General features: G+C 45.8%; 1 protein-coding gene across 10 annotated transcripts in view; it reads left to right on the forward strand.

The window, feature by feature from the left end:
- ARHGEF10L (Rho guanine nucleotide exchange factor 10 like) overlaps window positions 1–20,000 on the forward strand; it is a 104,286-nt gene that overhangs the window by 46,242 nt on the left and 38,044 nt on the right. For 8 of the 10 annotated variants that reach the window (XM_075605988.1, XM_075605984.1, XM_075605991.1 and 5 more), the window contains 9 exons: window positions 3,800–3,894; window positions 4,330–4,422; window positions 5,130–5,299; window positions 12,779–12,895; window positions 14,724–14,832; window positions 16,795–16,907; window positions 17,045–17,122; window positions 17,591–17,770; window positions 18,223–18,339. In XM_075605988.1, the coding sequence (XP_075462103.1) occupies window positions 3,800–3,894; window positions 4,330–4,422; window positions 5,130–5,299; window positions 12,779–12,895; window positions 14,724–14,832; window positions 16,795–16,907; window positions 17,045–17,122; window positions 17,591–17,770; window positions 18,223–18,339 (1,072 nt within the window). Of the gene's footprint in view, window positions 1–2,559; window positions 2,582–3,799; window positions 3,895–4,329; window positions 4,423–5,129; window positions 5,300–12,778; window positions 12,896–14,723; window positions 14,833–16,794; window positions 16,908–17,044; window positions 17,123–17,590; window positions 17,771–18,222; window positions 18,340–20,000 lie in introns of those variants that run through there. The other 2 variants (XM_075605992.1, XM_075605990.1) reach the window with 2 other exon arrangements.

Consider the following 20,000-nt stretch of genomic DNA (forward strand, 5'->3'; position numbering starts at 1 on the left):
TACACCAATACCATTATCATATTTATTTTTAACGGATATAATTTGTTTATAAATATTTTTTACCATACACTGGGACATTAGAGACATAGGAAATCTCAGCTCATCCTGTTTACATATTAACTTTAAAAATACATTTTTTAAACATACAAGGGTCAGTTTGGGGTGAAACGGGCATAAATCACCCAGATGTAACCACCCTAAACATATCACTGAATGGCTCCTATTAATCCTGGATTTTAACCCTTTCTTGCGATGAGTCCTGTACAACGAAAGGGAAAAGCCATGTCTTCAAGAATTCTCCCGACAGTAGCAAGAGTGTTTGTGGGTGGGCAGTTTTGGGGGTACAGCTAGTAATGTTATAAGGATTCTGTCTGTCGTACACTCAGTTACTTCATTCTGCAACATCTCCACTTCCTGCCCTGAACTGCCCCCTTCATGTCCTCCCTGCTTTAGGGTTGCCATGTTGCTTCTCCAAAAATGCTGGACACAATGGTAAAAGTTGCGATGCACTCGAGACTCACATACCTCTCTGCTCCATGCTGTTTCCTCCTCTCCTTGGCTCCACCACCTGGGCTCCTGACACCTCCTCCTTATTGGCTGCATTAACCATCAGCAGCCAATCAGGATGGGTAAGCTGCCCAGCCCCCTAGCAACAGCCCTGCTCGGGGAAATCCCACAACCCCCAAGCCAGTCAGGTCACTATGTCCAGAGAGGTAATACCGGTATACACATACATGTCCAGAGAGGTAATACTGGTATATACATACATGTCCATAGAAGTAATATCGATATACACATACATGTCCAGAGAAGTAATACCGATATACACATACATATCCAGAGAGGTAATACCGGTATACACATACACGTCCAGAGAGGTAATACCGATATACACATACATGTCCAGAGAGGTAATACCGGTATACACATACACGTCCAGAGAGGTAATACCGATATACACATACATGGCCAGAGAGGTAATACCGATATACACATACATGTCCAGAGAGGTAATACCGGTATACACATACACGTCCAGAGAGGTAATACCGATATACACATACATGTCCAGAGAGGTAATACCGGTATATACATACATGTCCATAGAAGTAATATCGATATACACATACATGTCCAGAGAAGTAATACCGGTATACACATACATGTCCAGAGAGGTAATACCGGTATACACATACATGTGCACAGAGGTAATACCGGTATACACATACATGGCCAGAGAGGTAATACCGGTATACACATATATGTCCAGAGAGGTAATACCGGTATACACATACATGTGCAGAGAGGTAATACCGGTATACACATACATGTCCAGAGAGGTAATACCGGTATACACATACACACCCAGAGAGGTAATACGGTATACACATACATGTCCAGAGAGGTAATACCGGTATACACATACACGCCCAGAGAGGTAATACCGGTATACACATACATGTCCAGAGAGGTAATACCGGTATACACATACATGTCCAGAGAGGTAATACCGGTATACACATACATGTCCAGAGAGGTAATACAGTATACACATACATGCCCAGAGAGGTAATACCGGTATACACATACATGTCCAGAGAGGTAATACCGGTATACACATACATGCCCAGAGAGGTAATACCGGTATACACATGTCCAGAGAGGTAATACCGGTATACACATACACGCCCAGAGAGGTAATACCGGTATACACATACATGTCCAGAGAGGTAATACCGGTATACACATACATGTCCAGAGAGGTAATACCGGTATACACATACACGCCCAGAGAGGTAATACCGGTATACACATACATGTCCAGAGAGGTAATACCGGTATACACATACATGTGCAGAGAGGTAATACCGGTATACACATACATGTGCAGAGAGGTAATACCGGTATACACATACATGTCCAGAGAGGTAATACCGGTATACACATACATGTCCAGAGAGGTAATACCGGTATACACATACATGTGCAGTATAACCTCTCATTTTTTACTGGACACAGTGTGCAATTACAGGACAGTCCGGTTCAATACTAGACACCTGGCAAACTTGCTGCTGCTCCACAGTTCCTTTTTATTCCCCTTAAACGCTTCTCTGTCAGAGACGCCGGCAATCCATTGAAAAGCAAGTTATCCAGGTGTTCTAGAGAGCCACTGATGCAAAAGACCTATTGCTGGGACTGTACAAAAGTCCCACATTGTTCCAAAGCTTCCTTTTATTATGAGAGATTTGATCGCTAACTTTGAAATTGCGGCTGCATTTTTCCTGGTAAAAAGGTGCAGAAGGTGTGGTGTGATTTTGCTTTGTTGCGATATATGTATATGTATATATGTTGCTAAACGAGACTGCGGTCACACAGTGTTGTGTCTGGGAAATCCAGCGTGACAGCGACATGGAGAGGAGGAGGAGGAGGGAGGGAGAGAGATGAAGGAGGGTGGGAATAACATGAGAACGAGGCAGTGCTTGTGTAGGAGCAGAGCCGGTCTGAGTATTGCAGACAGCTTGGGATTGTCACTTCCTGCTGCATTGCATGTAGGATATGAGGAGCAGGGCTCACTGCTAAGGTGCGAGTCATGGTCATACAGTATACGCCAAGGGATAATAGGGCAGGATAGGTATCATATGACAGGAGTGTGTAGCCAGGCAGTGCATGCTGTGCTCTATATCATTGGGTGTAACATAGGCTGGTAATAGAGTGTGTCACGCTTCTGATTTGAACACTTTTTTTGTGTGCAACCTTTGTATTTAGCAATGCAGCGTGCACAGTGATCACTGGTCTCCAGATCAGCAGACAGGCTCAGCCAGTCCTTGTTTTGTTGCTCTCCTTTACTTGGATGCTCGGGGCAGTTGGGATTTAGCAGTAAGGATTTTAGTGAATGAGAGTGATGAAAGCAGCCCTGGCTGAAGCCGGTCACTGCTACTGTACGTCATTTCTCCCAAATGAATCGGACACAAGCAGGGGAAATATGACCCAATGCTTGTATCTTTCAAGTCATAGTTACATATGGCCCCTGCTTGTGTTTTGGGGATATATGTACATGTATTCGGGGATCTGCTCTTCCAAGAAGGGGGGTTCTTTCAAAATGTCGCACCTTGTGTTCTATATCTCTTGAAGTCAATTGCAGTTAGCGTAATGGTCATTTTAAGAGCTAATTCTGGAGGTTGCAATTTGTGGTGATTTGCTGTTTTTCTTATCTAGATATCCTGCCCTGAGGAGCTTACAATCTACAGTAGTTTGGGGTTGCCTGAGGCACAGGGAGATAAAGTGACTTACCCAAGGTCTCAGGGATCCGACACGGATTTGAACCGGGTTCATTACCCTTTTTAACCCCTTTATGGCCTCAGGACCTGAAACATATTTATCTGCACTGTAAGGCTGCGTGGCAGCAAAAGGCTTAACGTGGGGGTTTTCAACTGCATCAAGACCCCCGCCCCCCCCGGGTCAGGTTTCAGGATATCTCTGCTTCAGCACAGGTGGCTCAGTCAAAGACTGCACCACCTGTGCTGAAGCAGGGTTATCCTGAAAATCTGACCTGTGGAGGAGCGGGGAGCTGCCTTGATCCAGTTGAAAACCCCTGAGTTAACTTATTCCCAATTGGGATGAGTAGACTTGCTATGTGGGCAAGTGCCCTGCAGCATGTTGGGGGAGGTCTGTGCATTGCTGCCGTGCAGACCCGAGCTGCCTTTCCCCCTTCTTTCACTGCTGTAATACATTGCAGGGCTCGCCTGGTAGAAATCTGGATAATCCCCCCAACTTCCTGCTTTTCTCTCTCTCCCCTCAGGTCTCCCACAGCTGTCGGTAATGGGGACCCTACGGGAAAAAGTAGTAAGCATGGAGTCCGTACCTACAGCCTGAAAAATATTCTCAATAGGAAAGGTAAGGACTGACCCTTTGCTGAATACATCTATGATCTCCATACAGGATGCTCCCACACTTAGTTATAAAGCAGTGGGGTGCAGGCTTGGCTCTCTGAGCATAATTTGAGTTGGTATGATGGGTGGTTTATCTGTGCTAGGGGACAGGCAGGCCCCCATCTCCTGTGCTGGTTTAGGTGCAATCTCTGCTCCCTGGGTATCTAACATCTGGGTGAAGAGCAGACTCTCCTCTTGTACATGTAACATCTGCATCAGAAGCAGCCGTCGCCCCCGCAGTACGTAACATCTGTATCAGGCCGGCTCCACTTCCTGTGAGCATCTGGTCACGCTCTGCCCTTTCCTATCCATCACACCTGGGATTGGATGGAGGCCCCCGCCTTTCGCGTTTGCAGGTAACACTTGAGCCGCCACTTACAACACTTTGCTTTGCTTCCAGGCTCCACCTCATCTGATCACCTTTCGGGTTCCCAAGGGGCCGAGGACGAGCGTATTTACGACGACGTCGCCTTCGAGCATGAGAATCAGGATGGTGAGCACACCCCATGCGACCGAGACGCCCGTGGCCTGGGACCGATTCATAAATCACTGCAATCACCTTCCCGCTGAAGGATACTGAGCCCGCACATGGGGTCAAACCAAAGATGTCGATATTTGCACATGAATCATTTGTTTTATGAAGTGCTATGTATTGGGTTTTAGGCTGGTGCTTGTATGGCACTTGGGTATTGGGTTATCATCAGGCAATTCTGTGCTACAACAATATAGTGGAATTTGGTACAGGGGGCATAAGAACTTCCAATAGTGGATCAGAGCACATGGTCCACCAAGCCCAGGATCTTGGCTTCAACAGTAGCGAGTACTGTAAGCTTCTGAGTAAGCGCAGCGCATCCCCCAATATCTGTCTCCAGATGTGTCCATACTGCTAGTAGCCATTGGTGGGCTTCCTCTTCATGAATGGATCTACAGTAGTCTTCTTTTAATGCAATTTGATGTCACAACTTCCAGAGGTTGATTGTGTGCAGAGTGAAAACATGCAACATATATATATATAATATTCTTTTTTGTGTACATGGTACACCTTCTTGTGATGGGTAAACATGGACATCCCGTTGGCCAAAAAAATATCACCCATTCGATTAATGTGCCTCCATATTGTTCAATTGTATACCGCCTACATAGGACACAGAAGTACATGCGCGCGAAGCTCCTTAACACTTCTTATATCTGACTCTGCAGGGCTGGGACACAACCTGATCTATGAGAACGTGGAGCGCGTGGGCTGCGTGGAGGAGCACGTGGACACGGGCTGGAGCTCCAGCGAGTTTGAGAGCTACAGTGAAGACTCGGAGGAGGAGGAGGAGAGGAAGCCAAAGCCGGCCAAACCCTTTGTTGCCTTCCAGCCCAAGGTGCGGCCTTTTATCCACTCCCTGTCTGAGAACCGCTATGCTCCCACCTGTAAGACTTGCATTTTGTGCTGGAGCGTTACCATAACGCCCTGCTGGGAAACACTGTGACATTAGATCTGCTGTATAGCCCAGTGACAGAGCACATGCTCTAGGTCAGGGGTGCGCAAACTGGGTGGCGCAAGATTTTTTTGGGGGGGTCAGGTGGTTACAGAGACCCCGCGCTCTTCTCTAAGGCATTTAAATGAAATGCCGGGGACCGTGCAAGGCCTCTGTAACTCACTTACCTTGATTCAGCTGGCTTTGGCCGACCACCATGGCAACGCGGCGTCAAATGATCCCGTGGCGTCATCTGACGCCGGCACAAAGGTAAGGGGGGGGCGGTTGGGGGGGGGGTCACGAGCACTGGATGAGAGCAGGCAGGGGGCGCAGCATCAAAAGTTTGCTCTAGGTTTTAGTCACTGAGGAGATGTATATTGGGGTATATATATTAGCCTGGAAGTAGCTAAACAGGGCACCAAGGGCGCTGGGGAGAAGAGCTGTATGTATATCTTTATATAGCACCGACAGTGAACTAGGCGCTTTAAAAGACCATACAGTACGGGGAATTATAATACAATAAGCGCAGCAAAGTCAGGAAACCGGAAAGGAAATCCCTGCCCCGGAGAGCTTACAATCTAAGTCGCGAGATGGTAGAAACAGTTATGTTCAGATTGAAATCTTTGCAAACGGGAATATCTCGCTGAAAGAGAAACTTGTACCCCAGGTTTGTAGGCATTTGGGGCATTTTCTTTTGCTAACCTCATTACGTTTCTGAATATTTGCCTGGGGAAATAGATCATTAAGCATTTTTTTGTAATGCACAAGAAGCATAGAGACAAATATTTGCAGAAACATTGCAATCCGAACGCCGGCACATTGTCACGTGACTGCGCCAGGAGCGTGATCTGCGGCAGTGATCTGCGTGGCGAGGAATATTGCCATTATAAAGAAATACTGACGACATCACACAGAGTACTTTGTTCAGGTTTGGAGGCCCGACCTCCCCACGAGCACAAAGGGCCTTATTGAAGGGGACGTCCGTGCGATAACGCCGGATCGGCACTTTCGCAGCTTACCGACTAGCGTGCGTAAGGCCGAGTCCATAGAAGGACAGGCCGCGCTGAGCCGTGCGGACGCTCAGCGCTGAGCCCCTGCATCCTCAATGAGGATGCCTTGAGAGGGGGCTCACGCGAGCGTCCGCAGGCGTGCTGAGGCTTTAGAATTTTCAGCCGACAGCCAAGCTGTTTTTCAGCGCGCTGTCGGCTGAAAACATCCAATCAGCCTGAAGCAGCGTCAACGTCACGGCGTCGTGACGTTGATGTCAGTGCGTCGCGGGCGATTGGCCCAGCGAAGTCACTGCCCCGCCTCCAACCACCTCCCCCCCGGCTCCCTTCGCGCACGCTGGCTCGCCTGCAAGTCCGTGCAATCGCGCAGACTTCAGCAGGCGAGCCTCAGCGTCAGCGCGCCTCCGCTCTGATCAAGCCTCTATGGCCCCGGCCTAAGACTGCTGAGTTTATCTAAACAAAAGAGACTATAATTGTGCATGTTCTGCACGGTGACAATGTCGGAACTTACTGAAGTACAGAATGGAGAGGGGGGAGGTGGAGACTGAAGTACAGAATGGAGAGGGGGGAGGTGGAGACTGAAGTACAGAATGGAGAGGGGGATGTGGAGACTGAAGTATAGAATGGAGAGGGGGGAGGTGGAGACTGAAGTATAGAATGGAGAGGGTGGATGTGGAGACTGAAGTATAGAATGGAGAGGGGGGATGTGGAGACTGAAGTACAGAATGGAGAGGGGGGATGTGGAGACTGTAGTACAGAATGGAGAGGGGGATGTGGAGACTGACGTATAGGAGGTGATAGAAAAAGTGTTATATGCGGGAGCTAGAGGGTGGTAAATTCAGGAGATGCTACTACTGTAGATTGCAAGTAACAAGCATATGAAGAGACAGATATTGTATAGGGATTTTGGAATAAAGGAGCAATCACAGTACTATCCTACATGTGTGTTTAAAAAAAATCAGTTCTGTTGTATTCATACTTACTACTATTTTATTTGAAAATTCAGCTCTTAATGCCATTTTTAGTATACTGAACATCCTTTGATTTCTATAGCAGGTTTTAGCCCACCTCACCAGCAGTGCAAGATCTTTGAAACACTTTCCTGCTTGTGATAATGTGTTGCCAATATTCCCTGCAGTTTGAGCTGCAAACGGTAACAATAGATCATGTTACCTTAGTAGTATCAGGATACATTGTAGCTGCTGAGTTACCCTGACTAAAGGAGTGACTTGAAACTGAAAGGCAGCCATTAAGTGAACCCTGGGAAACAGGATTTTGCTGATTGATCACGGGAGAACCAATCGATTGGCAGCTTAGGTAATTCGTTTTCAATAAAGGTAATCAAAGGCTGTATGTATTGAGACAAAAAATATTTTTTTAATTTTCCAAGGTGCTTGGATTGCCTCCAATAAGACCCACTAACAACCCCCCTGCAGGATGACATACTGTAGAGAGACAAAGAACCTTCTCTGGCAGGCAGCGGTGGATTTCAAAATCTGCCGCCCCATGGCACATCGCTGTGGCGGCCGCCTCATTACCTGTCGCCCCCCCCCCCCCCTCCCTTTCTTCTGATCTGTGGCATCACGTCAGCAACGTGACGTCGCGATGCCATGGTAATGCATCGTCATGATGTCATTTGACGCTGCGGTTCAGATGGAAGGCGGCAGGTAAGGAAGCGTCCCGCAACAGCTAAGTGACTTCCCATCAGGCTCGATAGGCCCGAGAGCGTGGCAACATTTTACGGGGGTGCGGACATTTTTGCCGCCCCCAAATTTTGCCGCCGTATGCCCTGGCCTAATGGGAATTCCGCCACTGCTGGCAGGGATTCTGTTCTCTAACCGTTTAGTTAAATGTGTGGAAGTTTTACCCAATATTGTAGTATTTGTGTTCCCTTGTATTTCAATGCCGTGAGATCATTCTGTAAAACAGGGGGGGCGTGGATGGCGCTGTATAACTAAACATGCAGACGTGCGCCATTCACTGCCACTTACATTTATATGATAAAATACCTATGACCAATTCAAGCTGTTCCTTCAACAGCAGAGTTTTATAGTGTCAAACGCTGGGAGGGTTAGGTCTTTCTACTGCAAGATAAAACACTGACGCAGAGACAGAGAGGACCAATTTTCCATTAAGCTGTGCTCACCAGCTATATATAACACCAACACCCTGTGCCAAAAAATGTGTCACTGCTGGGTTCAGCTTCATATTTCAGTCTTAGCCAAATTTGTTCTACACTTCGAGTCATCCCTAAGCAAGAGAATTGTTTTTTTGCACAGGGGCACACTGCTTGTTAACTAAGCCAGGGGTGCTCAACTCCAGTCCTCAAGTCTTCCTCCCCCCCCCACTAACAGGTCAGGTTTTCATGATATTCCTGCTTCGGCAGAGGTGGCTCAATCAGTCCCTGCTTCAGCACAGGTGACTCAATCAGAGGCGCAGACTTTGGTTGAGCTTCTGATTGAGCCACCTGTGCTGAAGCTAGGATATTCTCAAAACCTGACCTGTTAGTGGGGGGTGGGGGTTTTGAGGACTGGAGTGGAGCCCCCCTGTACTCAGGGTTTAGGCACGAGGGGCTTATTCTTAACGTTTGTCTATTTTTCACATTTCTGTACGCTGTTGGTTAGTATTGTAATTATTTGAGTTTCGGTTTTTATTCCTTCACATTAGTTTTTGGAGGCAATTTATTATTATTTTTTTTTTTTTTACGGTTTTCTTTTGTGAGATTGTATGAGAGATATGACGTCATATTATGAGCCGTAGTAACGGAGAGCGAGAGGCGGAAGGAGTTAACAGAAAGCAGGCACAGGGAGAAGAACAATGCAAGCGCTGCGCAGACGTGACCAGGAAATAGGTATCTCACCAGCATCATTGGCCGCAATAAATCGGGGTTTAAAAGCAGAAGACTAATCTAACAAAGCAGCACCTGGGCGGTAGGGAAATGGTCTGAAAAGAGCTGGGCATAAATATACACAACCTATGAAGACCGTACATAGTAGATTTTCGCCACTCACAAAAAAAGATGAAGTCATAATTTGCAAATATTTAAGTCTAAAAAAAAAAATCCTAATTATTTACAGTAACTTCTGATGAAATAACCGGTTTGCGATGCCACTAAACGTCTTAAAAATCTTTCAAGAATGTTCAGTAAGTGAACCGTGATTGTACTCCCAGAGGCACGGGAGTTTAGGACCGACGGCGTCACCTTGTGGCCATCTGTTGTGATTACACATATATTTTTGCCAATTTGCCTGAATGTATTTTTGCCTGGTGTTAGATGTAAATTATACATATAGACGGTCACATGCAGATAGAGGGGCCCGGCTCAGATAAGCGCACATAAGGAACAGGTGTAATCTAGGCAGGGGTGGGGGAGTGGGGCGGGAGCAGTAGAGGGGGAATGGTCGGAGAGATAACAATAACTTTATTTGATATAGCGCCTTTGGCACGCAAAGGGCGTCACAATTACAGTATAGCGCGTGGTACGCAGCACACGGACACAGTTACAGACACAGTCCCTGCCCAGATGCGCTTACACTCTATGTTTTTGGTGCCTGAGGCACAGGGAGATAAAGTCATTTGCCCAAGGTCTCAAGGAGCCGACACCGGGAATTGAATCAGTCGCCGAATTCAAACTCCGTGTCATTGTTCTCAGTCAGTGTCTTTACTCACGGAGCTGTTCTTTCAGCAACTGTTATTCCCCTTTTCTCTGGCAACTGAACGTATTTCTCGTCTCCTGTTGTCTTCATCTGACAGCGTGAGAAGGTGGTGAGGGGAATGTACAGAGATCATGGGAAGGTGACATAATAGGGCTTTTCAGGGATGATTTAATTGGGCGTTTCTGAGTATTACTGTAATACAAAGCAGTCTGTTTTGAGTGTGTGGACCAGTGTCTTTACGGTACTCAACAGTGCCGGCAACAGCTTTTCCAAGACTAGAGTTTCCGCTGCCCTTCCCCCCCCCCTGTTTTGGAGGCTTTTCGAGCACACCCCCCCACCCCCTTTCTCTTCCTCTCTCTTTCTCACTCTTCCTCCCCCTCTCCCTATCTATTTATCTCCCCCCCCTTTCTTTCTCTCACTCTTCCCCCCTTTCTCTCTCACTCTCCCCCCCCCCACAATACCCACACAATTCCCCTCCCCACAACACACACAATACCCACAGAATTTTTCCACAAGCAAACACACAATACCCACAGTGCCCCCCCCCACACACACACATTACCCACACAATTCCCCCCTCCCACACAAATCTCTCCTCCTACACAATCCTCCATCCCCTCCCCCCACACAGACACACACACACACAGATGTTAGGCCCGATTTCCAGGGAGGTCCAACTTCCAGAGCTGACCGGCAGGGTATGCCCTCCAGAGCAGCAGGGGAGAGCTCGGGGCCAGCAGCAATCAGAAGCCCGGCAGCCAGATGCAGAAGTTGGGCCCTGTCTTGGCCCAACTTCCAGCGCTGGCCAGACCGGTCCCCTGCAGTCGCCGGGCCCGGGACAGTTGTCCCTGCTCTCTATCCCCCCCACCCCCTGTCGGGGGCCCTGGTACCCATTGTTGTTCAGAGTTGACTGATGTATACTAGGATCCTAAATGCACAACACCATGTCATTTGAACCATGAATGTGGTGTACCGCCCCCTACTCTTTAATGTTTATATATACCCTCCATGGTTGGTATTTAATCGAAAACACTTGTATAATAAAATGGTCAGCACTAATTACCATCTCAACATCTATATGCATAAGGGAGCACTTGTTTTAAATGGGAATTGGATCCTCTACCTTTTCTGTATGATGTTACAGTTAACATGATATAACATGTATAAGTCTGCATGATTGAGGTGATAGGATTTTTTATTCCTTTGATATTATTAGGTACAGATATTACAATTAATTAAGGGGTGATATAGTGGAATTAATCTACCCACAATATAAATTTAAATTTGTGGGAACAGGGTGTTGGATTGGATGACATTTTTTGGAGTGGGAGAGGGTTAAAGCAAACACATTGAATGCTATAGGACAGAATGAATGTCATGATTGGACCCAGCAGGGAGAGGGTTAAAGCACATGATTCAAATGTTATAAGGAAAAATCCTATATTTGGACTGCAGGGGCATTAAAAATAAAAATGAAAAATATTCTAAAAAATATATAAAAATATATAAAAATATATATATTATACCTCACATTATTTAATGTGGGGTGGATGAAAAATACGGGAGGGCTCCGTTATATATATAAATTCTTTTTGTCATAGGACTTCACATTTATATTTAAGAGGGGTTGGTTATGTATTCAAAATTCACATTTACAGTTCTAAGAGGTTTGCTTTACATTCAAACATGGATGTGAATAATCTGATGGGATACAGACGGCACAATAATCTACAGCACAACTCAAAAAAATTCCACAATTTTTACAATTTTTATACAAATGTAATAAAATACTCTACAATGTGCATAACTTGAGGATAATAGGCAGAGTGACAGAACAGTGACACAACTATTCATCATTTGCCTAAAAAACGGATAACAGATTAGCTCTCTATCCCCCCCCACCCCCTGTCGGCGGCCCTGGTACCCATTGTTGTTCAGAGTTGACTGATGTATACTAGGATCCTAAATGCACAACACCATATCATTTGAACCATGAATGTCAATCGTACGCGATTCAATAAGCTTTTAAATCGCCATGTTGAGTTTATTATGCTAAAACAGTAATAGCACAACGTTTCGGGGAGTCACAGCCCCTTCGTCAGGGCCTCCCGAGAACTGAAACGCTCGAACAGCAAAGTTTATTGAATCGTGTGCGAAGGATATTCCCTGTTCATATTACTGCAATACATCAACTTCAGGCCCTGTGAATGCAGAACGTGCGTCCCATAACCGATGCCTAAGCTAACATGCTTCCTGTTTTATAGGAGCATCGCCACAAACAAGATTTTGAGGAAATGAAAGCACTCTTACCTAGAATTAAAAACTGTGCATTATATGTTTAAATTCTTCTAAGGAGTTGTTGACTATACATTCAAACTATAAATCTCTGAGTAAGTACACCTCTCACAAACTACATACACACATCATGATATTGCTGATCAATGGCTTGTGTGATGATACATGGGTTGATGGGCAAGTATCTGACAATGGCAGCTAAGCAGGATGTGTGACTATCCAACTCGGTATGGGGAGGTGTTTGTATCCTTCTTTCTGCTTTGGCCGTGCAGGGTTTTTGCTGCCTCTGCCCTGCTTCTCTGTATTCACTGCTTACCTGACACTCCTCTCTCCTGCCTCTCTCTCTCTCTCTCTGCGCCTCGCCGATCCTCTGCATTCCCACGCTGCGTTCTTCTGCTTCTGTCGCTCTTTGCCTGGCCGTGCAGCTTTCTCCAGACCTGAATAGGCTAAAGGAGAAGTACAGCAGGACTAAAAGGGACCTCCTGGCTCTGAGAGTCAGGGGGAGAGATATTCAGGAGCTGAAGCAGAGATACGATTGGAAGGTACACCCACGCCATCTGGTCATGTAACCATTTTCAAGTGTTACTGGATTATGCTTTTCTCTCAGTATTTACTTTTTAGTCTTGGTACCATTATTTAAGCAGGAGAAGCATGACATAGTAGAAGTGTATATGCATGTGTATTATTGCCTGCTGCAGGTGTGGCCAACTCCAGTCCAACAGGTCAGGTTTTAAGTATTTCCCTGAATCAGCACAGGTGGTTCAGTCAAGGCCGTTGAGGACTGGAGTTGTCTACCCCTGCCCTACTGTATGTCAGTTTTCTTGATGGGGTGGAAAGTAAGAATGCACCTTGAACACCTCCCATGCCTACAGGCCATAATGTAGCCTTACCCATAATGTCGAGCTACATAGACTTGAAATCCTGAACTCAACCAGAAAGTGGTACAAAGCTGTGGCCATCCTAAAACTCTTCCCTAGTCATGCTTTTTCCCACTTGGGTACCTCACTTAGTCAACAACTCACATAGCTGTAACCCCCTTATAGCTGTAACCCCCTTATACACTCTTATAGCTGTAACCCCCACTTTCCACATGCTCTATAACTGCATAAAACTGAAATTATAACTCAGGAGTTTAATCACTAAACTGCAATAGTTTCTAGTGCACGGAAACTGCCTTAAAGCCAATAGGGGTTTCTGTGTGATGGTAAAACTATCCCATGGATCTATAGGGGAATAGTTTAGTCATAGCCCCCACAACATCCAATTATTGAGCCCCCATCTCATGGAAAAGATCCACTGAGTGTTTAGTGGTATTTTCTCTGCACTCCGGACTTGTCTTAGAGATGTCCCCTTCATTTTTCTGATTAACACACTCCTTGTGTGGTCACACGTGTCCTTCCACCTACTGTGTCCCACAGTATAAAAAAGTTTAGTCGTGCATACATTTGTGTGAATGTTGTGTATTTGATTTTCATACCAGGTGCAAATCTGTGTTCATACGGCTGTGTGTGTGAATCTGCCCATGTATTGGGTCTGTATATAGCTGTTGTGTATTTATGTAGATTTTCACCTTGTGTGTTGGGTCTGTGTTATAGCTGTAGTGTATTTGTGTAGATTTACACCTTGTGTGTTGGGTCCATGTTTCGCTGTAGTGTATTTGTTTAGACATTTCCTCTCTCTACCTTTCCAATTGTGTCTGTGTGCTGTGTTCATCTGTTCCACATTGAGCATCTAAGTGGGTTTGTTTAGGGTTCTGTTGCATGTTGTTTAGTGGTTGGGGTTCTTCTTGTGTGACTGTGCGTTCCTATCTCTTAATGTGTGTACATGTTGTTGAAAACAAAATGAGAAAATCTTAGCGTTCCTGGCATTCCCAGCTCACAGCTCTTCATTATGGCTGACAACCGAAAGCTAATTTAATGATTTAATGATCCAGCACAGATAGACTGTAAACTTAATAGTTAGACCTAGGGGAGACGTCCTGCCTCTCTCACCATATGTCTTGTGCTCTGCTACTCAATTCTCTTCCTGAGAGCCCTGCTCTGCAATTCCCTGCTCCCCATTTGTGCCTAGCTCCATGTTTGTGCCTTGTTCTGTGACACTGGACTACCACTGTGAGCTCCACTCTGTGACTCTCTCTCTCTCTCTCTTTGTGCCATGGTGTGTAACTGTGGACTTTGAGTACTACTGTGTGTCGGGCATCCATCGTTGTGTCCTCTCTCTCTGTTCCCCGATGTATAGCTTTTGCACTTGCCATGTGCCCTGCAGTTGGGCACCGGCTCCATGGTCTTTGACGGTCCTTCTCGTTCTTTGCCTCTTTGTGGCTCTGGAGTCCCCTGTGCCTCTGAGTGACTGGATGTCTTCCTTCTGCAGATGACACAGCTGATGAAAGCAGCTCGGAGCGGTACAAAGGACGGGTTGGAGAAGACTCGTATTGCAGTGATGCGCAAAGTGACCTTTTTACAGCGCAAGGAAGCTACAGGTGAGAGACTGCAGTGCTCTTATCTAATCGGCATTATCCCCAGCAACGCAGACAAGTACAGTACGTCTAACTTGCTTATATTAAGTTAGAAATGTGTATGTGGCATGCCTTTAAAATCATACGCAATTTATCAGAAAGACATACAAAATGTATCTTAGTAGTTTAATTTGGTAAAGGGAAAAATAGGGATTTGGGGGTGGACTGATTATTATGGAAGTGGCAGAGATGGGTGGATGTATATGGTAAATGTATATATAGCACTAAGTGGATACACATAGTAAGGACCCATGGCACTAAGTGGATACACATAGTAAGTTCCCATGGCACTAAGTGGATGCACATAGTAAGTTCCCATGGCACTAAGTGGATGCACATAGTAAGTACCCATGGCACTAAGTGGATGCACATAGTAAGTTCCCATGGCACTAAGTGGATACATATAGTAAGTTCCCATGGCACTAAGTGGATGCACATAGTAAGTTCCCATGGCACTAAGTGGATACATATAGTAAGTACCCATGGCACTAAGTGGATGCACATAGTAAGTTCCCATGGCACTAAGTGGATGCACATAGTAAGTACCCATGGCACTAAGTGGATACACATAGTAAGTTCCCATGGCACTAAGTGGATGCACATAGTAAGTTCCCATGGCACTAAGTGGATACATATAGTAAGTTCCCATGGCACTAAGTGGATGCACATAGTAAGTTCCCATGGCACTAAGTGGATACATATAGTAAGTACCCATGGCACTAAGTGGATGCACATAGTAAGTTCCCATGGCACTAAGTGGATGCACATAGTAAGTACCCATGGCACTAAGTGGATGCACATAGTAAGGACCCATGGCACTAAGTGGATGCACATAGTAAGTACCCATGGCACTAAGCGGATACACATAGTAAGTTCCCATGGCACTAAGTGGATGCACATAGTAAGTACCCATGGCACTAAGTGGATACACATAGTAAGTTCCCATGGCACTAAGTGGATGCACATAGTAAGTTCCCATGGCACTAAGTGGATACACATAGTAAGTTCCCATGGCACTAAGTGGATGCACATAGTAAGTTCCCACGGCACTAAGTGGATGCACATAGTAAGTACCCATGGCACTAAGTGGATGCACATAGTAAGTACCCATGGCACTAAGCGGATACACATAGTAAGTACCCATGGCACTAAGTGGATGCACATAGTAAGTACCCATGGCACTAAGTGGATGCACATAGTAAGTACCCATGGCACTAAGTGGATGCACATAGTAAGTGGCAACAGCACTAAGTGGATGCACATAGTAAGTACCCATGGCAGTCAAGTACTCAATGTAAAGTTTCTCCTGATTTGATGTTGGGTGTAAGTTGAGATGGAGCAGGCTGGTGAATCGGTAAGGTTAGTCGGTAACCATGCTGTGTTTAGGTTAGAACGGAAATACAAAATACAGTAGTTAAATTCACACTTATAAGTGCTGTTCCTGCTTAGATTGCGATCTATATGAATCACAAAATAAAACTTGTAGTGTCAGCAACTTCTACAAGGATCAAAACCCAACTCCTCACTCCTCAAACGGGTAACAGAGGGCAAACCTCTGTCACTCCCTCTACCCCAACCACTGATACCAAAACCCTAGCTAGTGAACACACTCACCCCTTCCCCCAGCTGCCAACACACAAACACGCACACACTGCCACATAGTGACAGGCACATTGCAGAACTTCCTGTAGAAATCACTGCTTGTCGTAGTCTGAAGGACAGCATAGGAACAAGGGACTCCCAAGATGTGGTTAAGGAGACGCTGGTATAAGAACATTAATGGAGAGGAGCAGAAGAAAGAGGAGAGTTCCACCTCGGGTAAAACAAGAAGTGCTGCCCGTCCTCCCTGACCCAACGGAGTCCCTGATCCTCAGCTGTCCTTGAACTATTTCTATCTACATTTTAGTGTTGTATTTCTCATTGTAGGGGACTCTGAGGAGGAGGACATGTGTTTCCTTGAGGTCAGTGGACTTGACTTGGACTTGCATCCACCACCTCCAGAGCTCGGCCCAATGCCAGAGGGGCTTAGTGCCCAGCAGGTCAGTGTAAGGCCACATGGCTTTGTGTGTGTGAACTGACAGCAGCACACACTTGTGTGAAGTGACTGCACATGGGAGTGGTGACAGAGCTCTCTGTACCCGACAGAACACCGCCTTACCATATGTGTCTCATGCAGGTCCTGCGGCGTCACATTCTGGCTTCCATAGTGCAGAGTGAACGAAGTTATGTGGAGTCTTTGCAACGTGTCCTGCAGGTGAGGAGCGCGCCTGTTTGCACAGAGCACGTGTGAGCACAGAGCCATGTTTGTGGGCACCTTTTCTTATGGCTGGGTGTGCGCTCTCACTGGTTAGTCACCCTGTATGTTCATTCCTTGATAATTTGTTGTCTGTGTTTAACACCTTTCAATTTCACACAAATTCACAAGTTTACTTGGTGTGTGTGTGTGTGTTTGTGTTCGCACAATAAACTTACTTGCTATGTGTGTGTTTGCACTTTGTGTGCACATACATACAACCTCTCTTACGTGCCGTATTTTTGTGCGTGCACTTGGCGTGAGTGTGTACTCACTCCTCCCATTCGCACACTCCCCACACTGACTTGGTCCATGTGGGAGTCAGTTCATAACTCTCACTAACTTAATGTATCTGTGTAATCTCTCTTCCCATTCCCTGGGTGTATTTATGTCTTCATACCTCCCACTCACTCGCTTGTCTCCACTCAGGATTATCGGAACCCACTGCTTCAAATGGAGCCCAAGCTCCTAAGTGCCCGGAAGTGCCAGCTTGTTTTCTCACGAGTGAAGGAGATCTTGCACTGTCACTCATTGTTCCAGATCGCTCTGTCTTCACGTGTGGCAGAGTGGGACACAAGTGAGAAGATTGGGGACCTCTTTGTGGCCTCGGTAAGAACCAAGAGAGTCCCAAATGACAGGTTCACAGGTAAAAGTCCTACAGTGGTCTTAGCATGCTGACTCTCCTTGAACGCCTATCCTGTTCCAGAGGTCCCTGTTTGTGTGCTCCTGCTCTGCCCTGCACTATAGGTGCTAGGCTATATATTCCAGAAGTAAAGGGGCTCTGAATTTCTTCCCCTCTGTTACTAGGAGTGACTGTCATTGTATACCTTCATAGTATAATGGACGAGGCGATCTGTATTTCTCAATCATTGAATTCCTAGATGTGTAGTCTCTTTATTCCAGCAACATTTAGTCTTATACACCAGTGCCACATCCAGTCTTAGAGGTGTCATTGTGGGGCCCTCCCGAAAAATTACCCTGTACAAGCTATAGATCTGTAGCCATGCACTATCCTATCACAATGTGAAGAGCATTCTCACGGGCTGCTGCTTCTCCCACAGTTTTCCAAGTCCATGGTGCTGGATGTTTACAGCGAGTATGTCAATAACTTCACCAATTCCATGACACTGATCAAGAAGGCCTGTCTCACGAAGCCTGCCTTTCTGGACTTCCTGAAGGTAAGAGGGCGACTTGTGTCCACAGTGTCAGTCTTTCACTTCCTTATTCTTCAAGCAGCAGCCCAAGCTGCCGTTTTTTTTTTATTTTTTATTTATTTTTCCCCTTTAATATGTGCTTCAATACAATCCACACAATGATAAGTAATTATCTAAGTTGCTGATCTTTTCTCCTGTGATTGATCGGCAAAGATTCGGCTCTGGGGTTCATTAAATGGCTGTCAGTGTAGCAGAAGAGGACCAAAGATGCAAAGTTATGTGGGGGGAAATCATGTGACCAGACAGTCACTAGATACAATTGGTGCACTGCTAGAGAGAGGGCAGGGCTCAAAAAGGGGTGTGCCAGAGCTTGTTTCAGAAGAGGAAGGGGATGTGACTTTGTAAATGGTTGCTATAGAAACAAATGCTTGTTACACTATAATACATTACAAATGTCATTCAGAGTTGCCTTTTTTTTTTTTTTTTTTTAATGCTACAAGTATTTTCTCATAGTACAGAACTGATTTATTACAAAAAACACACATGTAGGATATTGTTTGGTCTGCAGCTTACAGATGTGATCTATTTAACATCGTCCCTCTGTTTAGCATATGCTAAAAAAATATGTCACTGTTAAAAAATGGTCTGTCTGATGTGCTGGGGGAAGAGAGGGGCGAATCCGCCGAAATCCCTTTCCCGGATTTTCGCTGATGTTGCCCCCAAAATCAGCTTCGCGGTGTAAAATCCGCAAGCTGATTTGTGCGGTTTCAATCCTTGCGGAATCCATCAAAATCCGCCTTTGGATACAACCCGTGGCCGGATTTGTAGAATCCAATCCGCGGATTCGGCAACTCGTTGTCCGCCAGCGGATCGCTGAATCCGCCGACTGGGGACTGGAGTCTACAAATCGGTCCACGGGCTGCGGAATGCGCGGAGTGTATTGGTAATAATACAAAAATCCGCAAAACCGCGGACCAAAGGAACCGGCCGATCCGCTGCAGATCCCCCCCTAAAAAATACGCCCATCTCTCGCTTGGGGCCATTCTGCTCTCTGACTCTGGTGTGAGAGTTTGCGCTCTTCGTGCCACTGGTATGCTAGGGATGTAATCTTTTCAGTAGTAACATTGGGTATGGCAGAAATACAGAAACGCTATTATATACAGTGTGGGGAAGAGGGCTACCTGGTTACAATGGATGTAGATAGGAAATGTGAAATAAAATGAGGTAGAAGCAGGTAGCCTGGTTTGAAAATTAAATTGTGACATAATGTATAAGAAAGAAGGAAATAAAGTGCGCAGCAATGATGTGACATTCACAGCGAGACGCCCCATAAATGGTGCAATAATAAACGACTCGGTGATAGATCAAGTGTCCAGAGTCCATATAAAAAGTGTACCACGTGATAATACAGAGTGAGGGTTCTGTATACATAAACAGGAACTTCTGTGTGTAACGATGAGTTGGTCTGCTGCTGTAGATGAGAGATGTCTCAAACACCTCTTATAAGCTGGAGAAAAGAAGGAAAAAACCGCACACAACGCTCATAGTGAAATAAGTATAATTAAAAGTGCCAAACATGGGACAGATACAGTAGGTAATGTGCGCACATCAAGGTAGTTGGTTTAAAGCACGTCATGTAACTTACACATGGGTTTTCTGCACCGGAACAGAGGAATGAGACGGGC

Source organism: Ascaphus truei, chromosome 6, assembly GCF_040206685.1.
Source record: "Ascaphus truei isolate aAscTru1 chromosome 6, aAscTru1.hap1, whole genome shotgun sequence".
Lineage (NCBI taxonomy): Eukaryota > Metazoa > Chordata > Amphibia > Anura > Ascaphidae > Ascaphus > Ascaphus truei.